The sequence below is a fragment of the Perissodus microlepis genome, chromosome 13 (assembly GCF_051167445.1).
Source record: "Perissodus microlepis isolate ML-2025 ecotype Zambia chromosome 13, ASM5116744v1, whole genome shotgun sequence".
In the NCBI taxonomy this organism is placed as follows: Eukaryota; Metazoa; Chordata; class Actinopteri; order Cichliformes; family Cichlidae; genus Perissodus; species Perissodus microlepis.
In genome coordinates this window covers 7741935-7761261 of record NC_140473.1, presented here as the reverse complement: position 1 = coordinate 7761261, position 19327 = coordinate 7741935, and the positions used below count along the sequence as shown (strand labels likewise).

Genomic DNA, 19327 nt, shown 5'->3' with positions numbered 1-19327 from the left:
GAGAGCGAGGAGAATCAACATCTGTTTGTGGGAAGCCAGCGCCACACTTGTCTGGTGCCAACTAATGCCCGAGGCATGGATTTGTCATGACACTGTATACTGCTTCATCACTGCCTGCACGCCTTTGGATATTTTGGTAAAGATAGCAGACAAACAGCAATTATTATCTGAAGTGGCTGGGATTATCTTGGAACCTGATGCTCGTTTGGACTGCAGCCTCTCCAAGTGAAGAGTGACTTCTGTGTGAATCAGCCAGTCCAGGCCTCAGGCTTATGACATGTATGCTAGTTGGCAGGATGCACATCAAAGGGTTTCTCTTGGGTTCTGAGATTAAGACATTGAAGAACAGGGTGCTTCCACAAAACATCAAAAGATCCCAATCAATAATCAGAACTTTTAAACAATATTAATCGAAATTGCACATGGATAAAGGCCACTGTTTTCTACTGTCTGAATCGAATATGCTCACTCTGCCTCACAGGTGCAAATAAAAGGCTGAGATGCTCGTTTTTTGTTAAAAGAGGAACAAAAATAGATTGTTTCTATTTTAGATGCACCTGAGGAAAAAACCCTGTGTATGATATGATAATCAAGGATGACAGTAGCTATATAAAGTCCTTTGGAAAGTTTGATCCTGATTGGTAATTGTACATGTCGATTATTTTTAGAAATTTAAAAGGGAATATAAAAAGTCTAAGAGGAGTGAACAGAGACGGACTAAAGCTTATCAGTCATCGGTATTATTAATCCACATTGATGTGACACATGACAGTAATTTTAGTATAAGAGGAAAGAAAAAGTCCTCTCACACGTTACCATATAACTGTTTTAATATAGGACGACCAGGGAAAAAAATAAAAGAGGGATGAGAAACTGACGTAGTCCTTACAGACACACAGTTTGTTTAGACAATATTTGAACATGGATGTTATCACATGCAATAAAAATATAATACAACATGCTGTCAAGTCTGAAGACAGCAGTCACTTACCGCTTTGTCAAACTCCATCTCTGAAAAGAATTTATACCAAGGCTCATTCTCTAAATCTACATCTTCTGGACTTACATCCTGAGTCTAGGGGCATGGTAACAAGAGGAGGAGAAAGACAAAGAGAAGACAGTTCAGACAGCACAGAATATACACACCGAGGAAATGAGCCCATAACATTGACTTGACTGAGCCAGTTTCTAACCAACAGGACAATTTTCAAGCAACGCTGTAGGTGCTCTCAAATAAATTAAAGATATGATTTGTATTGTTTTGAAGTTGATATTTGAATAGTTCAGGAAAGATCTTAGAAGGCTACTAATTTACTTTCTTGGTAAGCAGAAAATGAGAAGATTGTTATAAAGCAATAGCTAGCAGACAGGTCACTTAGCTTAGCAGAAAGGCGGGAAACAGACAGTAAGAGACCCCAGGAAACTGCTGGTTAAAAAGTAAAGAAGTCATTTCTGACACTTTAAATTAAGTGAACACAATTAAGTGTAACAAGTTATTTAGTTTCATAAGTGTTAGCAGGGTTGCTGTTTCTCTCATTTTCATCCTTTGTGCTATGCTAACCTGCTAGCTTTAGCTAGATATTTTGACAAATGGAGTGGTATACATCCTGTCATTTAAAGGCTTGGCAAAAAACAATTCAACACGTTGCCCAAAATGTCAAATTATGCCTTCAACAATACAATACTCACATACACAAACTGTATGTACAACTACAAGCAGCTGGCGATGTTTTCCCTGTCTGCACTGTAAGGCTATGCTCCAGTTTAGAGAGAAAACACTGAGAAATACAAAGAGGATATTTTACAGGAAAATGACTTTAACTCTGAGTTTTATTTACTCATTTATTTAACCACTGAAGCATATTGTTAGCCTCTGCTGAATGTCTAAATGCAACTTTGCATCTTTTCAAATACAATAGACTATGTGCACTTAGCATATGCTACTTCCGGTGTGGAAACTCCTATGGGGAGCTTTGTTTCCGGTGTCCTATTCGCGCCTTGTTTACGGTCTAAAACAAGTTTAGCAAATGAATGAATCAAGTAGCGATTTACATTTCTATAGATGTCTTGGGCATTTACCCAATATATCTGTAAATGATGTTCATCGACTTGTCAATATTTTTCCCCCCGCGCCTCAGAGCAAAAGAGAAAAGGGATTCAAATGTTATACTTCTCAGTATCTGTAAACAGCGGTCCCTCGTTTATCGCGGGTGTTATGTTCTAAAAATAACCAGCGATAGGTGAAATCAAGTAGCCAATTTTATTTTTTGACGGTGCAAAACGTTTCGTCGACATCGTCGACATACAGTACTGCACTTCAGAGTCACACTGCTAGCGATCGATGCAGCGATTCTGTACTGTACAGGAGAGACGTCACGGAGGAGATCGTCTGCAGCGATCAGGACGCAGGACACAATGTGATGTAAAAAAACAAAAGCATGCAAACTTGCACTAAAAAATCAGCGAAACAGCGAGGTGAAAGGTGAACCGCGTTATAGCGAGGGACCGCTGTAATTTTGAAGGTAAGTCACAACATACCCTTCGTAAATACTAATGTATAGAAACCCTTACCAGCAATCATTCATTTTTTGTGTGGCTTTTTTTTCACGGTTTGTTAACATGCTGTGTAGGTGTGTACTTGACTAGCTGATATCGACATAACGGGGGAAACATCTGGTTTGACTATCGTTCACCTGTAGTTTGAATGCTGAACATTTGCCTTTTTAAATCATAAGACCAGTGACTATACAGAGATGTGCTTCTGAATGTGGACGATGTGTCTTCTGCTGCAGTAATGCAGTTCTGCTTGTGTTGAGTGATGTAAACAACTGATCGATCTAAACTCTTTAAACGTCAAAGTTGATCATTAGATTTTTTATGACACAGCAGTGGTGAGTGTTCCCACCTTCTGCTCTTTGTAACTTAACGCGATCTTTCCGTTTTCGAGTTTTGGACATGATTTTGGAGTATATCTTCGCAGTAGCGATTGACCGCAAAGTAAAGCTACCGGAAATGTACAACCCCACATCCGGTCTCAAACCAGGAAGTTAGCATTTTCTCGTGCACAGGGTCTATTACTTTAGAAGGGAGAAAGGAAAAACACTTTCAGCGACCAAACTTAGTATACATTAATGTATATATGGCTGTAGATGGGGTGGCTGTAGCTCAGGTGGCAGAGCAGGTCAGCCACTAACCAGAAGGTCGGTGGTTTGATCCCAGGCTTCCTCCTGGCTGCATGCCAAATATCCTTGGGCAAGATACTAACCCCGTGTTTGCCTACTGGTGGTGGTCAGAGGGCCCGGTGGCGCCAGTGTTCGGCAGCCTCGCCTCTGTCAGTGCGCCCCAGGGCAGTTGTGGCTACAATGTAGCTTGCCGTCACCAGTGTGTGAATGGGTGGATGACTGAATGTAGTGTAAAGCGCTTTGGGGTCCTTAGGGACTGAGTAAAGCGCTATACAAATACAGGCCATTTATACACTATCTATAAAATACAAATGGATATAAAACTGTCCTTTAAGCCTTTTACCGGCACAAAGCTGTTATTTAATAAGAACTACATATCAATTTTATTCTAATCTAATTAACAAGCAGATACATAATGTCCAACAACACATGCATACTCATTCTTGATCCGCAGAAATGTAGTCATATATGGAGAACAACACAACTTTGTGTAACATGAATGGACTCAAAGGAAAATGACCACCTCCATTAACAAGCGCATTCTGCTATTATAACAATTTGAGCTTGTAATTAAAAACAACAGAGCTCATTATTTTACCCCTGTCCCGGGATGAATTGGAGCACACTCCTAATGAATGCACTGGTTGGCACTGCATTCATTAGGAGAATCAGGCTAGATCTTGGCTAAAAACATCTACTAGTTTGATGTAAATGGGCTTCAGACAGCAATTACATAACCAACTAAGTACTTCATTACAATACCGAATATTCCCATGTCCTCAATATTATGTAAGAGGGAAATATAAAAACAGCCACCTGAATCTTATGAGACACAAAAGATAACTCTCAAGGACACTGAGTAATGCTGCATCATTTCCTCATCACAAAGTGTCCAGGTGAGAAATGAACATAAGACAGAGAGCATTGCATTTCCTCTCTAGTAAACACACAGGATCAATGTTTAGTGTCTGTGCAGGGACTCTCTGGATGCTCTCACGAGCCGATTCAGCCCAATAACCTTAAACTGAACACAGGAAGACAATGGCTATCCTTGTAAGTGATACTACTCCGCTTGCTTCCAAACAGGATCGTCTGTCACCGCAACAGGACACCCTTAAGGAATGTAGTGGCTACACATACGTCGCCTGCTGAGCCGTTAGTGAAGCTGCCACTCAGGAGCTTAGACACAGTGGAGGTGGTGGTGGTGGGGGTGCAGGGGGGGTCGTCGCATGATGGGTGGAGTGGGGAATAGCTCACACGACATGAAAACACAAAGGCAGAGAGAGGAAGGGAAAGAGAGCGGGCGGGGGAGAAACAGGCAGGAGGCTAGCATACCGTTCTCTCCAGCTTCAGCACCGATGATTTCCCCGGCTCGTACTCAAAGATGCTCTTGGGCTCGGCGCGGTACTTCCTGGTGTCTACCTTTTTATCTGGGGGCTCCCACTCATTCCTGTGAAGAGAGGCGGGAATTGGGGAAGGGTGGGGTGTGAGATCGAAGACAGCCAATCCTTATCAAGTAGTCTCCATAGCAACCAGCACAGGCTAAGATATCTTTTTTTTTTACGATTCATATATGACGTCCGCCCTCATTATGCCTGCCTCCCTGTCCTCCTCCTCTGCGTCTAATGATGATAGGACAGAAAATCCAATTCACAGTTGAGCCAAATGAGTAATTTGATTAGGTAAACTAGATTGGACCTGGTAACAAAAAACAGAGCGCAGCATTTCCTGGGAGAATTTCTTAACAGACGGTCAAGTATAAAATGACTATTCAGAAAAACAGAAAAAAAAAATAGGGCAAACAAAAAGCATGCTCTCTTTGATGAGCATCAAGAACAACGCGGGACGTTTCAGCAGCACTGATAACGACGCGTGTAGGAGCGCAGGGCTTCATCCACAAACACCAAGGAACAAGGAAGGTCAGTCCTCAACATGTCATCTGCAGCTTTTGTGGGCAACACTTTATCCTCTATCACCTGTCTGCCTTCATCACTCCATCACTCACGTCTCTGAGCGCAGAGGCAGGCCTTTGTCTGTGCTGACATGCGGTGTGGAAGGTTGACACTAATCATACTTCAAGCAAAAAACTAGAGGACACAGTGGTGGAAGCCAATGGGAACAAAGCATGCTCAGATTTTCAAAGTCAGGGAATAAATAGCTTTTTTGCTCCACTACAGTAAGCCCTGCTTATCTACACTTACTAACTCTGTAGGTAAACACAGGCAGTATTTCAGTAATTGAAGTATTCCGAACTGTGAACAGCTTCTTCTTCTAACAAACACAAACAGAACTGTGCTGTGTGTTAAGTATCAAAGCAAACATCTTCGCTTTGGACTGGGGCAGATGGAAGATGCTGACCTTTTGGCAGAGGGTTTGAGGGAAGATGACCGCATTGGCACTGGCATCGAGTAGCCTCTTGAATCAACCTCATTCTCACTTTTTGAGCGTGGGACTGCTCTCACTGGAAATAGGAACATAAATACCTCAATACTTGCACTGTGTAAATAGTGCCTCCAAATTTAGAACATTGTTTTGGTTGAACTCCTACAGCTACTTATCCCAGACTCACCATCTTCCAAGTAACCAAAGGGGGTAGGACCATCATCTGAAAGAGGAAAGTACAGCAATAAAAAGTGATTTATTATTAATTTTATCTCTTGCTGTCTTTCTTACTTAAAAAGCAATGAATATAGCACAGTATTAAATAATTCAGAAGACACTGAAGACACTCTTTTCCTGCATTTTCCCTTGCCTCACACCTTCCATTAGACCAAACACAGGCAAAGAGTGTCAAATCAAAGCACTTCAAGGGAAGCATTACTGAGCTAAAAAGGGATCCAAGCATCGATGAGCACTGAGGGTCTGACTGAGTAATGCACTGTAGAGCCACAGAGCCAGAACTGTCACAGTCAGAGAGCTCTGGTAAGTGTCACAGCTACACATCTACGTTGATCACTGAGCATCTCCTTTCATTTGACCTAAAACCTTGCTGTGGTGGCTAGATGTGCAAATCCAAAACCAAAACTATGAGCCAGACTCTACCTTAACCATCTAGTGCTTCAACCTAAACACTGGTTAGTAGAGTATTATTATGAGGATCTTACATAGATTCAACTCTGGGTAGCAGACTAAAATCCTTAATGTAGGACTACAGCAGCACCTAGTGGTGGAAATAATGCACTAACTCCCAGGAACAATGGGCAAAAGATGCCGTATTACAGAAAAGTCAGAATAAGCATCTACAAAATATTAAATAAAAAAAGATTACAGCCTGAAATTTGTAGTAATAGATGGTTAACAGAAAAAAAGAACATGACAATATTATTACATTTTTCTGATATAAAAGGAAAAATACACTTGAAGGCGTCGTGCATCATCCATGCATCAACTGGAAATAGTATATTATTCAGGGGATGATCATAACACTTCAGTAGATGAGATAACCTTTTCTTTAATCAATGATTGTTTCAATAATTGTAATAAAACTCAGAATTTAGTTATTTTTATTTCACTCCTGAAGTAGGATTTTTTGATAATTATGCATAAAAAGTATCACTCATTATATAATTTTGTTTTTTACACCTGTCGTTTTCCTACTGTGTTATGCCACAGCATACAGTATTGTCCAAAAGTGTTGTGCCACCCCTCATTTCTTCATATTGTTCTTTAAGTAGCTTTGAGGAATAGTTCTCCGTGTATTCTTTTTCACTTCAGTCCAGTTCTTGTACCTGGCCATTTTCAGAGAAATGTTTTTTAAGCCACACTAACCTATGAATCATTTAAGCACCAGGCGCCTAACAAGGGCTGAACCTGTGTTGTTTTTACAAATATCAAATGACTCAGCAAAGAATCAATTTTTAAACTGCATTTTTAGTCACTTTGTTACCAGCAGCGTGTCTCGGCATTGCAGCATGTCCTTAAAAAATGTGAGGAAATTGGAAAAATTGAGGACAAAAGAAAAAAAAAAAAGCCCAAAAAGCTACATACAGCAAACGAACAGCATCTGAAAGTCATGTACTTAAGAAATTGGAAAAAATCCAGCAAAGATCTGACACAGGACCTAAGAGGTGCATCCGGCCCTTAACTTGATCCATCTACCTTTCATTGAAACCTCATCAGAAATGGTCTTTGTGGAAGAGTGAGTATCAAGAAGCCATTCTTAAGGAAGAAAAGGATAAGATATGTCAAATTACACAAAACCTGGACTGGAAATCAGTGGCTACAGGTCTTACAGAGTAATGAATCCAAATGTGAAATTTGTGGTTCATTAGTATGTACAGGAGAGGTCAGGAGAGAGGGACAACAGTGAGTCTTTACAGACATCTGTAAAACATAACGGAGGCTCTGTCATGGTTTGGTGTTGCATTTCAGTTAGGGGTACTGAAGATGAAAATCGATGAAATTATATACACATAAAAGCATCATCAGATTTTGGTTTACAATGCAATATGTCTGTGAAGGTTCTCAGTCATCCAGGTCATCGTAGTCAAAGGAGCTTGCAAAGAAAAGTGTCTGGACTTCTTTAAGTTGCTTGAAGACGTTTCACCTCTCATCCGAGAAGCTTCTACAGTTCTAAGGTCAAATGGCGGATCCTCTCTGTCCAAAATGTGAACATTGGCATCCTCGAAAGAGTGTCCTTTATCCTTAAAATGCAGATGGACTGCTGAGTCTTGTCCTGTGGAGGTGGCTCTTCTATGTTGTGCCATACGAATGTTCACATTTTGGACAGAGAGGACAGATGGTTTGAAAGAAGCCATCTATGTCCACTGTGAGCGACCATCTTTGAACAGAGGCGGTGGTTTACGACACCAACTGTCTGCCATCTATAATCCAGTTTTGAGTTCCCTCCCCAGACGCCTTAACGCCCACTCACATCCTGGGCCATCTGACCTCAGGAAATCGCATGATAAGGTGGGGCCAGGTCTCACAATGAGCTCACCCGAAACCCTGGCTGATTGGGACCCACACACATTTTCACACCTTGGCTCAGGTGATTAGAGGATCATCAGGGGGTCCTTTTGTCCCTCTTTGGGGGGGAAACTCCCACTGGGTTTAAATCTGGGACTCCCCACCATTTGACCTTAGAACTGAAGAAGCTTCTCGGATGAGAGGTGAAACGTCTTCAAGCAACTTAAAGAAGTCCAGACGCTTTTCTTTGCAAGCACCTTTTACAATGCAATAACATCTAGAATGCATCTGATTGGCAACAGCTTTGTTTTTCAGCATGACAGTGATCACAAACACACCGCCAATGCAGTAAAAGTACACCTGGGCAGAAAAAAAACACACAATCAGGAACACATTCAATCATGGATTGGCCTCCCCAATGCCTGGACCTCAACATTACTGAATCCATGTGGGATCATCTTGACTGAGAACAGAACAAAAGGCAGCCAGAATCCAAAGAAGAGCTGTGACTGAGCTTCAAGAAGCCTGGAGAACTATTAAGAGTACTAGAAATTACTAGAAAACTTGGCAAAAAGAGTTCAGGCTGTGTTGAAGAATAAAGGTGGTCACACCAAATAGTGACTTTCAAGTTTGTTAGAATTGTACAAACTCTATTTTTTCCTTATATATTCTACACTTCCACGAAACAAGGGGTGGCACCAGACTTTTGCACAGTATTAGATGCAAACAGATTCGTTCTGTGATCAGGAATTCTGCACGAACCTTGCGGTGTATTTAAAGATTACTCTAATAGTGACACATGTCAGAAAAGATTACATTAAAGCCTTTCTGCATCTTCGAGCTCGGTCGTTTCGAGGCGAGTAGGTACTAGCGCAAAGATTAAACACAGCTAAAGTATTTAAGAGGGTCCAAGATGGCTGCAGATTAGTAAAGCCAACGAGAGTGGAGTTACTGCCATCAGATACCTTTCGATTTCACCTGAATCTCATAGCTCTCAGGGAATATGTAGGTGGGACGGTAAGGGTTTTCCTCAATAGGCTCTATGCACAATGATGGAGAGACAGAGGACAGCATGACATAACACAGAGACATATATATAAAGACGAACAGGGACAGAAACAGACTAGGCAAAACTGATCAAACAGAGAAACAACACAGAGTAGAAAAAAAGAAACGACTTACCAGGTATTTTGTGAATCTGTTTGAACATTGTCTTATACCAGTCTTTGGACTTTTCAGTGTTCTGAAATTACAGTGTGGGAACAATTAATTCACAACCAGTCAACGAGAATTTCAGAAGAGCATCATCTGCATCCTTTTCGAGCAGGAAGACGTTCCCCTGTCTGAGTTTCTCAGAGCATTTTGTTTCATTTAATAAAATGCAACAAATGAGAATGACAGCATCTCATTTAACATTAATTCTGATGCAGTGCTATTGTGAAGCTGACACCTAAATGTGAGAGTGCTATTAGTAACACACACCTGCTATGAGTGTGATTAGAGGACTATATATTATATTTATTACAACGATTAATAAAAATAAAAATAATAATCACATCAAAAACATGACATGTGGTCATGCTTTTTGTGTAAATACCTCTTTTACTGTAGCATTAATCACTCATGTGTTATCTAAACAAAGCACCCATTAAACATTTACAGAGAGTCGATTAGTCTTCATTCGACAGCTGGTTTAATCGCTCACCCGTACAGGCACAATGGGCTTGTTGAGAGGACTCAGCACAGGGGAGTGCAGTGATAGCCGCTGCCTCTTCCCGTCCATTTCAGGGACTGGACTGACAGTTTCACTTCTGGATTCGGGGCTTTTGTCCCTTTCTGGTTTTGGGTCTGTGAAGCACAAGAAAAATAAGCTAAAAGAAAGCTAAGCTCACAACACATTTCCAGTGATATGGCAGCACAAGCAACCAAAAAGCATGAAGAGAGATTATATAAAATTTGTGCAAGAAATAACTTTTCAGAACATTTCAGATGCAGTACATTATTTACTTCCAACACCCATTTATTGTTTATGCTGGGAAACCACCATTACTTACTGGGATACTTCACTCAGTGAAGTGATTCAGATATTAATACCGCTCTACCAAGCAGAGTAAGCCTGTAGCTCAGTTTGCTGAGCTGGCTACGTGTGTTTTATACTGCTAATAAACTCAACTTTTAACTTAACAGGGAGACTCTTAATAATAGTGCCACCAGTGTATTTCCAGCAATCCAGATGAAAAATGTCTTTGGAATATGGGTCACCAGCTCATCCTAGTAAGCTACACAATGCATTTTGGGTATACTGCCTTTCATGCCCCTTTTACATAAAATACATGACAAATATCAGAAAGTATATTGTCTTTGTTTTCTACATGACTTCTCAGTGGTACGACAGGCTCAGTCACACACACTTGGATTTAAATGATAAGGATAAGGTCTGTCCAATGTCAAGTAAATAAATGAAAGAACAGAAGCCAGCCTACAAAACTCAAGTTCATGCTAATCAGTAATTTTTCCATGTAACCCACTGGTGACGGGAACAATAAAGTCTAAGATTAAAATCCCAGGTTTGATAAGAAGCAACACAAAAGAAAAACAGCATCAAACAAAAAGGAAATGAAATGTGTTCTGTATAACCTGAGCATCGTACTGCGTTCCCAAAAATGGTAACATGTTGGCGCCAGTATCTTGACTTATTACTTCATGACGCTTGTATCAAACTAACAAACAAAAGTTAGTCATGAAACCGGGAAAAGGGGGGTGGTGCGCACACAGATGGTTCAGTCGAGAAATGAAAAAGGTGTTGCACTTTAATAAAAGCAGCGCTTCTGCGAGCAGTCGCACGAATGAAAAAAAAAGTGTTACATGTTTTAGACATCAACGAGACCTCAGTGCGTACCTTCAGAATGAGGAAGCTGCTTTTGCTGTTCTGTTGTGAAACAAACACAGACAGAGACATGGCAAGTAAAACGTGACTCAGCAGTGATGTGTGAAAGCAGTTGTTATACATGTAACGCAGACAGAGACAATGACACCGTTAAATGTTCCATGTGAGACTTTGAACACTGACACAGCAGAAAACATCTACTCGCTAAGTAAAGATGTAGCGGAGTGATAAGCAGAAAAGCAACACAACCAGTGCCTGAACTGTAAGCTGAGGTTATTCTGTGTTTTGGCAGCTGGTCCCTCTGCATGTGTGTTTTTGATCTGACATGCTGGTGCTCCAGTGCAACATTCAGTGGGTCTGAGTGACATATATATGACTTAATAACACCAAGCTTCCCTAAAAGGCCACACAAGCAATTTTAAGCTTCTTAATATCTGTCGCCCCCAACCTACAGACAGGTGTGCTCACCTCTGTTGTGTTGTAGCAGGACTATGGTGGGGTTAACTATGCTGGTGCAGGGATAAACAGAGCTGGGAGTCGATGTCACCGAGTTCTGAATGTCAATGGAGAACGGAGTTTGATTTTCTTTTATGCTCTCAGATGAATTGTTCTGAAAGTGACAGAAGATACAAGTTTACAAGTCAAGAGAAAGAAAAACCGTCCTGTAATAAAAACAAGAAGAAAAAAAAGACATCTAACCAGCACCCTAAAATAACAAGATCACTCAGTGCTCATAAAATCAAACCAAGATCGTGTGTTAAATGGGGTGGAAGTAAACGTACCTGGCACAGAGTGTTGTTTACAGGAGGTAAATCGGCTGTGTCATTGCTGCCACCCTCAGCCAGTCCTGCTTTAGAGCTGTCTCCATTAATCTGGCTTGTCCAGCCACCTAAAAAGGGTCCAAAACTCTCTTAGTTTGGCAGCCAGCGCGGCAAGAACAAAAACACTGGGGACGATGCTAAAAAGTAAATTCTCTGACCGAGCTTATGACAGTAAATCATAACAGATAATTGCAGATAAAATAAATCTCCATTTCATTCTGCAGGGTGTGAATGCTTTCCTTAGTGGTTTTCATGCATGGAGCTGTTAATATCCCCAGAAAAAAAACGAAGAAGGATTCTCCCACAATCTCTGAACTTTGTCACAAGAACAAAGTGCCTATTCAGTTAGCTGTTAAGGCCATTTGTTCCACTGGCCTTTATATTCAGACTCTACAACAATTAAAGCATCTCCCCAAAAGCCTTGGCTAGCCTCCAGACCGGTTCCATTCCGCTCTGCACAACAAACAAGCCCACAGTTAAGGCTGCCTGCTCCAAAGTGCAGCGTGGGCAGGCCACAACAAAAGACCTCTTTGACACTTGTATGAAAATATGAGCAGTCGCCCTTCATCACGGCTCTGAGCATGCCCAGCTGAGCATACACTTTAAAACGTGAGTAGTTATATAATCCTGCAAAAACACTTGAAATGCTGACAAACATGACGAAACGCCTGTTAAATTACGGCCAAACTGACATCCTCTGTCCACATTTTACACGGATGTGCTCCTGTCCTCCCCCCCCCACCTCCACACACACACGCGTGGCCATGTTATTCTTGCTAACCTCTTAATATTCTCTTCATCATGTGGAGAGCTGTTACGAAACAACTGTGGCAGCTGTCCTGACTTACTTGGTGTTGAGATGACGTTTGGCTCATCGCTGATGCAGTCCTCATCATCGATGTGGACGAGAGTGGCCCTTAGGGTCACCACGCCTTTCCCTTTGCAAACTCTGCTCGGGTCCAAATCTGAAAACATTCAAAATCTCACTTTAGCGGCTATTTATTTATTTGTTTTGGTGGTTGTTAAGGAACGTCTTGCTGCTGAGAATCCAACTTACTGCTACTTCATGCTCCAAATTGCCAAAATAGAACTGTTACATCAAAACCAGGCCATCAAATTAATATCCTGCTGTCCTGTAAAACTAATTACCATGAGCACCCCGCCAGAGGTGAAAGTAGAGCGCCTGAAGCTTGCTCTATGCAGTATTTTTTTTATTCCCCCGTTAAATTAACACCCAATTCTCAACAAGTGACTTTGAAGACCACATTCTATGTCTTCTGTGTGAGTATGAGGTTTCCACAACTGTAGTAGCTGAAACATTGATGAGCCACATGGATGCATCACCTGGGGTGGGAATCAGGTCAGGAGAGCCTTTCATGCTTTTCACAGGTGTAATCCTGACAGCACAGACTGTTCGAGGACCTGAAGGGACTTTAACACAACAAACACACAGGAAGGAACAAAAAGAGGTTTTTTTGTGTGTGATTATGAAAAAAATTTAAGGCAAAACATCCCACTTTTAAGATTTGAAGCAATTATCCAGCAGTTATCTATCACCTGTTCATTAAAGCAATTCACTATCTGATTTAACAAGGGTGCTACATAGTACATGATCGATTTAATGCCATGCAAGTGATGAATTCACATCATTGTGGTACAGAGGAGATGAGGTTAAATTAACTATTTGATAGGCTTAGACTGAGAGCTGACTTACTGGGAGTTGCGCTTGGTCTTACGCTGCCCTCTGCTGGAGAGCCCTGGAAGGGAAACACATGGAAGACTATTAAATAGGAGGATTCCCCAAGATAGATTCCTATGATGTATTATTAACTATTAACCTGCAGCTACACAAAGATCCAGACAGAATTCAGAAAAAAAATTATGAACAACAACTAAATAACTTTTTGTTGGAGGCACAAAACAAAATTTTCAATTCATTTCAGGTCCTAGCAGGAAGAGATGAAAGGGTTTGGATCTATGGGCACCTATAAAGAAATCCACTCATGTTCATTTTAATCTACAATCACCTGTGCTTCCCTCCAATGTTCATGACTTAGTCTGACAAATGTAGCATCACAGCAGTGGAAACATCTGCATCATTCTCAATAAACTTCACATCAGATGGACTGAGGAGCATGAATTTGATAACCGGGCCAAGTCTCTGCTGCTGTGCCACTTGTTAGAATGGATGACTGTATGCACTGAAGGAATATAACATACACAGAAAATGTCTTATACGGGTAAGATTTGCTTTAGCACTGGCATTAATAGTGAAGGCACTGCAAAGACAGCTTTAATGAGGAACCACATACAGCTAATGAAACTGTGGTTGTGCCTCTGTGGTTGGGTTACACACTGAAATGAGATACAACACAGGAAGGCAGTGAACTTTATCTGTTTAAATCATCTGAAGACTCTTTCACATTAAGTTATATTAGTAATTCAAAGTGTTGTTTAATTCAGAAAAACTTTCAAACTCAAGCCAATAGCCATTGTTTGCTTAGAACATAATACAGCACAGTCTATATAATATATAATGATTTTTTCCATCCAGAGAGACATTACAACTTATGTTACAGATACTAAAAGTTGCAGTGAAACATCGGTAGCATGGATCAGATGCCACAAAGATCTGTTCAATGCATTCTTGCAGTACAATTCCACTGTTACTCAGCAAAGATAATTAAGATTATTGAGAATCAAATTCAGTACTTTCAGTACTTTCCACTTTGATATAAATTCCAAAATTGCACATGTGCTTCCCTTTAATGACAAGAAGAAAGAAGAAAAGTACCATTTATTGCTCTAAGCTCCAGCAGTGGCGCATGCAGTCAGAGCACGGCCACCATAAAAGTATCTGTGAAACTTCCTACTGCTCATCTGGCCGTTGTGCTCAGGCAGCATGGCTGATTTAGGAGACATCCCCATTTCAAATGCCAAGAAAAAGACTGATTAAGACTGCAAACACACTCACCAAGACACTCAAACAGTCACTTGTTCATATACACAAACAGACACAAAGAGTGTTTTCTTTTCATTTTCATTTGTAAACTAAGAGGAAAACAGTGAGGAAAAGCCAGAGCAGCAAAAGCCATCTAGAATTTACTCTGTAATGAAAATTTTAAGCTGCTTTTAAAGTTGTTCCTTTTCTTCTGAGTTTGCGTGGGACACTGTGTGCTCTCTGTTTACACATGGCGGTAAATAAGCCAACCTGCAGAACAGGCTGATGTTCCAGCTGGAAGCCTCCACAAATAGGCCTAAAATGGATGAGGGAAAATGGGAGCAATTCCAAACAAGTCCCAAGGAGACACAAAGCAAAAAACCTTTTTAAACATTTTCCAGTATTGGAGCTGAGCCGTCCCTGAGCATCAGAAACTGTGTGTTTATTTCCCGTCCCTCTTTAATAAAATCAGCTTGCTTCTTGACCCCCTGCATCCCGGAGAGGCAAAGCATCCATGATCTCATTTCCAAAACCATTAACAGGCATTCCTTTGAGGAGTGCTTACACTGATCTCAGTTCTGCTTCCGCTGTATCCTCACATGAACCCCGAGATGGAGAATTTACAGTAGAAAGAGCATTTTGAGTGTATTTGAAATTCTGGCATATAACAGATAGAGCGAATATGACAGCTGACAGCGTTTAGTTTGCTGTATAAACACACAGAGCAGAGATCATCCCTGGCCTTTTTAGGAAGAGGTGCTTCTGAGCACAGCAGGGCACAGAGCACCATTCATCCAGACTGTTAAAAAAGGGCAGAGCATTGCTAGGACAGCACGGGCCGGGCCAAGGCAAACAGAAAAATAAGAAGACGCTACATCAGCCATCTGATTAAAACATTATCTAAATCCACTGTCATTCCTTATAATCCAGGAAGCTCCTGTGCACTCGGGTCCTGTTATGAGTCTATTTGGCTTAGTGGATATGAAGTTAAGTCACTATTTGCTGAATTTGTTCAAAGTTCAGCAGACCAGTTAGTGGGCCTTGAGTTAGTGGCTCAAAGGTTCCAAAGACAGCCTGACTTTCCTTTTTTTAAAGCTAGCGGATGTGCTATTAAGTGCTATTTGTGCTGATTTCTCAGAACCCCGCCCCCCCAAAACAAAACAAGTCTGACATGTAGAAACTAAGTCTTATAACATTTACCAAAAAAAGAGTTAAATTCAAATTCACAGTTTAACAATTAACACGGTAGGTGTCATTATATTCACATCACAGTCAGTGAAACACCCTCTCAGCTCTGACCTCTGCCATTATCTAAAAGCAGCAAAGCCCAGATGATTCATCCAATATGCATCTCTCAGTTCCATTACAACACAACACTCTCTCTCACACACAGATACATAAACCTCCTACTGAACGAAAGCTCCCTGGTGTGACCAACACTGCCAAAACAAACAACTCATAAAAGCCAACGACCACCCCAAGGCGTCACTGCATGTCTGGAGAGAGGGATATATTACCTTCCTGATGATGTGTACAAACAGCCCTTATTCCACGACGTACATCAGGACCCTCTGAAGCCCCGTGAGCCGCACGGCCGAGCTTTGAGGGTCTCATGTGGGCGGAACAGTCCCAGGGTTGACCTTGACCTTTCGCTATGCGGGGGGGGGGGTCTGTTTGCTTGCGACAACAGGCGTGTTCAGATGCACCTGTCACCACATGCCACCTGGGAATGTTGCACCCACTCAACAACTGTGGAAATCCTCCTGCCTCTTAAAATGCTCACGCAGGACAGCAGATGAGAGACAGAGAGGCAGACCAAAGATGATAGCTGCAATTTGCTACTGGATGATTCAGCCACCCATAAGGTCCTCAATGCCACAGATGCTTTCGGGTTTCCCGGAATCTGCCTGCAGTCCCAGCGCTATTCACAACTCACGTCTGAGCGGGCCATCGTGTGACGAGGATTCTATTGGCTTTTTTCTTTTTAATTTACCTGCATTCGTAAACAGTTGCTGGCAGGCAGAAATGGAACTCTAAGCCCACTGGCTGGCTACACTGAAAGCCCCCGTCATCAAGGCCCATTGCACCCAGAAGCTTAGCCAGCACAGTAGCTGATGGGTTCCCAGAATCCCTGATTCAAAAGAAAGGCTCCTTCCCGGCGCGAGGGCAGTATTCAAACACTTGTTGCTGATTCATTTAAAAGTTTTACATATAAAACAGAAAAAATATGGCAACTTTCTCTGTTTTCACGTTGAGTACTTTCTGAAATCCTGAATCTTATCTTCCCCACAATCTTGAATAATTTTAAGATTGATGGAAAGCTTTCTTCCCCAGCATTAATCTAGCTTCTTAAACATGAAATTTATCTTACTCTATGATGGAAAACTACATTGTTTACTGTATTAATATCAATAAAAACAGGGAAAAGGGTATCTGGCAAAGGCCTTTGACACTGAGGTACTGAAAAAAAAATGTTACCAAGGAGTTTAGCTACAATCTTTCACAAAACAGTCAAGATTGAGCCACTCTTCGTCCTCCTAAATGATGCGGGTGGCTCTTTGTGTCCACAGGACATCTGATTTTATTGTTTAAAGTTTTGCCTCCCTGGATCAGGGAGAACTTCCTTCTGTTATATAATGGTACCAACAAATATTTACATTTTTTTCTCATGGAACATCGCCGTGTTAGGAAGAGAAATTTCAACAACTTATATAATCTTTGACAACCCTTTTTCCCCTGATGATTTTACAAGCTCAATGCAGAAAAGAGCCCCCAAATTTATCTGTATAAATAAGTCATAGACCCTGTTCTTTATGTCCTGGTTGTTCCATCCATCCTTCCATCCATCCGTCCGTCTGTCCGTCCGTCCGTCCGTCCAGGATTTTTTCGATACATAATAGAAATTTTTTAAGGAAATTTTGCAATATCCATGCAATTCTTCACTTGCTTGAGAAACATTTCCGATATTTACACGGAGTGGGAGGTGGGGTGTTTAAAGATGTGGTGGGTTTTAAAGATGTTAGCAGTTGTATTTACTTTACGAACCAGCCTGAAAGCCTCTCTTGTTTTCTTCTCATCCTTGAATAGGTTTGCTCCCTGAAGTGTAATAATAAACAAAACACAACAAAGCACCTGATTTTTAACATTATTGTCCTTCTGTTTGGATGTTCTGTGCCTGTACAGGTTTTCCAGTCCAAAGACAAGCACGTCATTCTGAACGTGAGCATGAATGGTTTTCTGTCTCTCTGCGTTAACCCTGTGAATGGCCGTCGACCTGTCTGTTGGGTACCCTGGCTCTCACCTAATGCTGGATACCACAGGCTCCAGTCACATTGTGACCCTGGCTCAATAAACTGGAAAATGGACGCATGGATGGATAGTTTTCATATAGACACATGCTGTAATTTGTTATTCTTTTTTCCCTGTGTAATTACACAATGTCTTGTACAGATTTTTTTCGTCTGAGCCTTATCTTAAACTGGACCTCGAGCTTTGCTTGTAGTTTTGGCACTTTCCTTTTGGAAAATTTTTATTGAAGTTGTCTGACAAAACTGTGCGTCAAGATTTATTTATTTTTTTGCTATTTCTATTTTATTAGATTATTATTTGGCATTATTTTAAAACTCTGTGCATCAATCACTTGTTTGTGAATGGAGTTTACTAACCAAAATGACTAACTTATCACTTCTAACCTTAGTGTAAAACCCTACATGCTCTTATGTAAATAGATTTTTCCCTGAATCGATTTATGACTTCAATATTTAAGCTCTTGGAGCATTTTTACAGGCACCACAGATTACTCTATCTGTATGATCTTATGGATTATCTAAATTTCCTGTCTGTCCATTTTCAAATCTAAACAGAGCAGGGTGATACAAAGTTGAACTGTAATGCATTCCCTCCATGGGGGGTAGGGGTCTCTGTGAAACAGTCAGAGGCTGCCTTAAAAGTGAGCCATGTCAACACAAAAGAGCTCTCTTCACACGCTCAGCTGTACCATAGACGGAGAGAAAGAGCTGTTATGTAACGCAGTTTGACTTCTGCTTTGTCAACAAATGGCAGAGAGGGGAGAAGCTATCCAGTGCTGTGTGCAGATCCCACCAAACAGCTCCAAACATGGCTCGAAATGGCTGCTCCGGAGCAGCAGCTTATCCTCCTAATTGAGAAGAGACCCCCCACCTACCCTTCTGCCCTCCCCACTCTCTTCTATAAACAGCTTCCACACTGGACACCAGCCTTGGATTCTACACATTCCTCAACCAAAGCTATTTGAAGTTCATTTCAAACAACTGCAGCATAAAAGGAAATGTATGTAACTTACACACTACCCTCATTACAGTCCTGAGAACAGGATTACACATTTGTGTTGATAATGGAAGGAGCTTAAGCTGGGGTTGTATGAAGACAGCTTCTATGCCTTTTAATTCTTTGAAGAAGAGTTTAAAGCGATCCTACGGTATCACTATCATATTTGAGGGCTTATTTTGAGGATAATTCTTCACCTGTAGATAAAAAGGTCTTTTTTGGAGGGAAAACAAACCCACTCATGACACTTGTCATTGTATGATGTGTTCCCCATCGCTCAGAG

The 19327-nt window shown here is 41.2% G+C and overlaps 1 protein-coding gene and 1 long non-coding RNA gene across 10 annotated transcripts in view; one reads left to right on the top strand and one right to left on the bottom strand.

Moving 5' to 3' along the window:
* The window catches only part of sorbs1 (sorbin and SH3 domain containing 1), a 41703-nt gene that overhangs the window by 17928 nt on the left and 4448 nt on the right, over positions 1-19327 (bottom strand). For 4 of the 9 annotated variants that reach the window (XM_084947810.1, XM_084947808.1, XM_084947809.1 and 1 more), the window contains 13 exons: positions 13513-13555; positions 13143-13229; positions 12647-12763; positions 11760-11866; positions 11446-11587; positions 10990-11019; positions 9796-9938; positions 9273-9333; positions 9056-9130; positions 5752-5787; positions 5541-5643; positions 4518-4632; positions 992-1075 (listed from right to left, as the gene is read on the bottom strand). In XM_084947810.1, coding sequence (XP_084803936.1) covers positions 992-1075; positions 4518-4632; positions 5541-5643; positions 5752-5787; positions 9056-9130; positions 9273-9333; positions 9796-9938; positions 10990-11019; positions 11446-11587; positions 11760-11866; positions 12647-12763; positions 13143-13176 — 1047 coding nt within the window. In that variant the 5' untranslated portion in view covers positions 13177-13229; positions 13513-13555. Of the gene's footprint in view, positions 1-991; positions 1076-4517; positions 4633-5540; positions 5644-5751; positions 5788-9055; positions 9131-9272; positions 9334-9795; positions 9939-10989; positions 11020-11445; positions 11588-11759; positions 11867-12646; positions 12764-13142; positions 13230-13512; positions 13556-19327 lie in introns of those variants that run through there. The other 5 variants (XM_084947803.1, XM_084947812.1, XM_084947806.1 and 2 more) reach the window with 5 other exon arrangements.
* LOC146374612 (uncharacterized) lies at positions 4632-18484 on the top strand. Its single transcript, XR_014801907.1, has 2 exons — positions 4632-5101; positions 17923-18484. It is a non-coding gene; the product is annotated as an uncharacterized LOC146374612 (long non-coding RNA).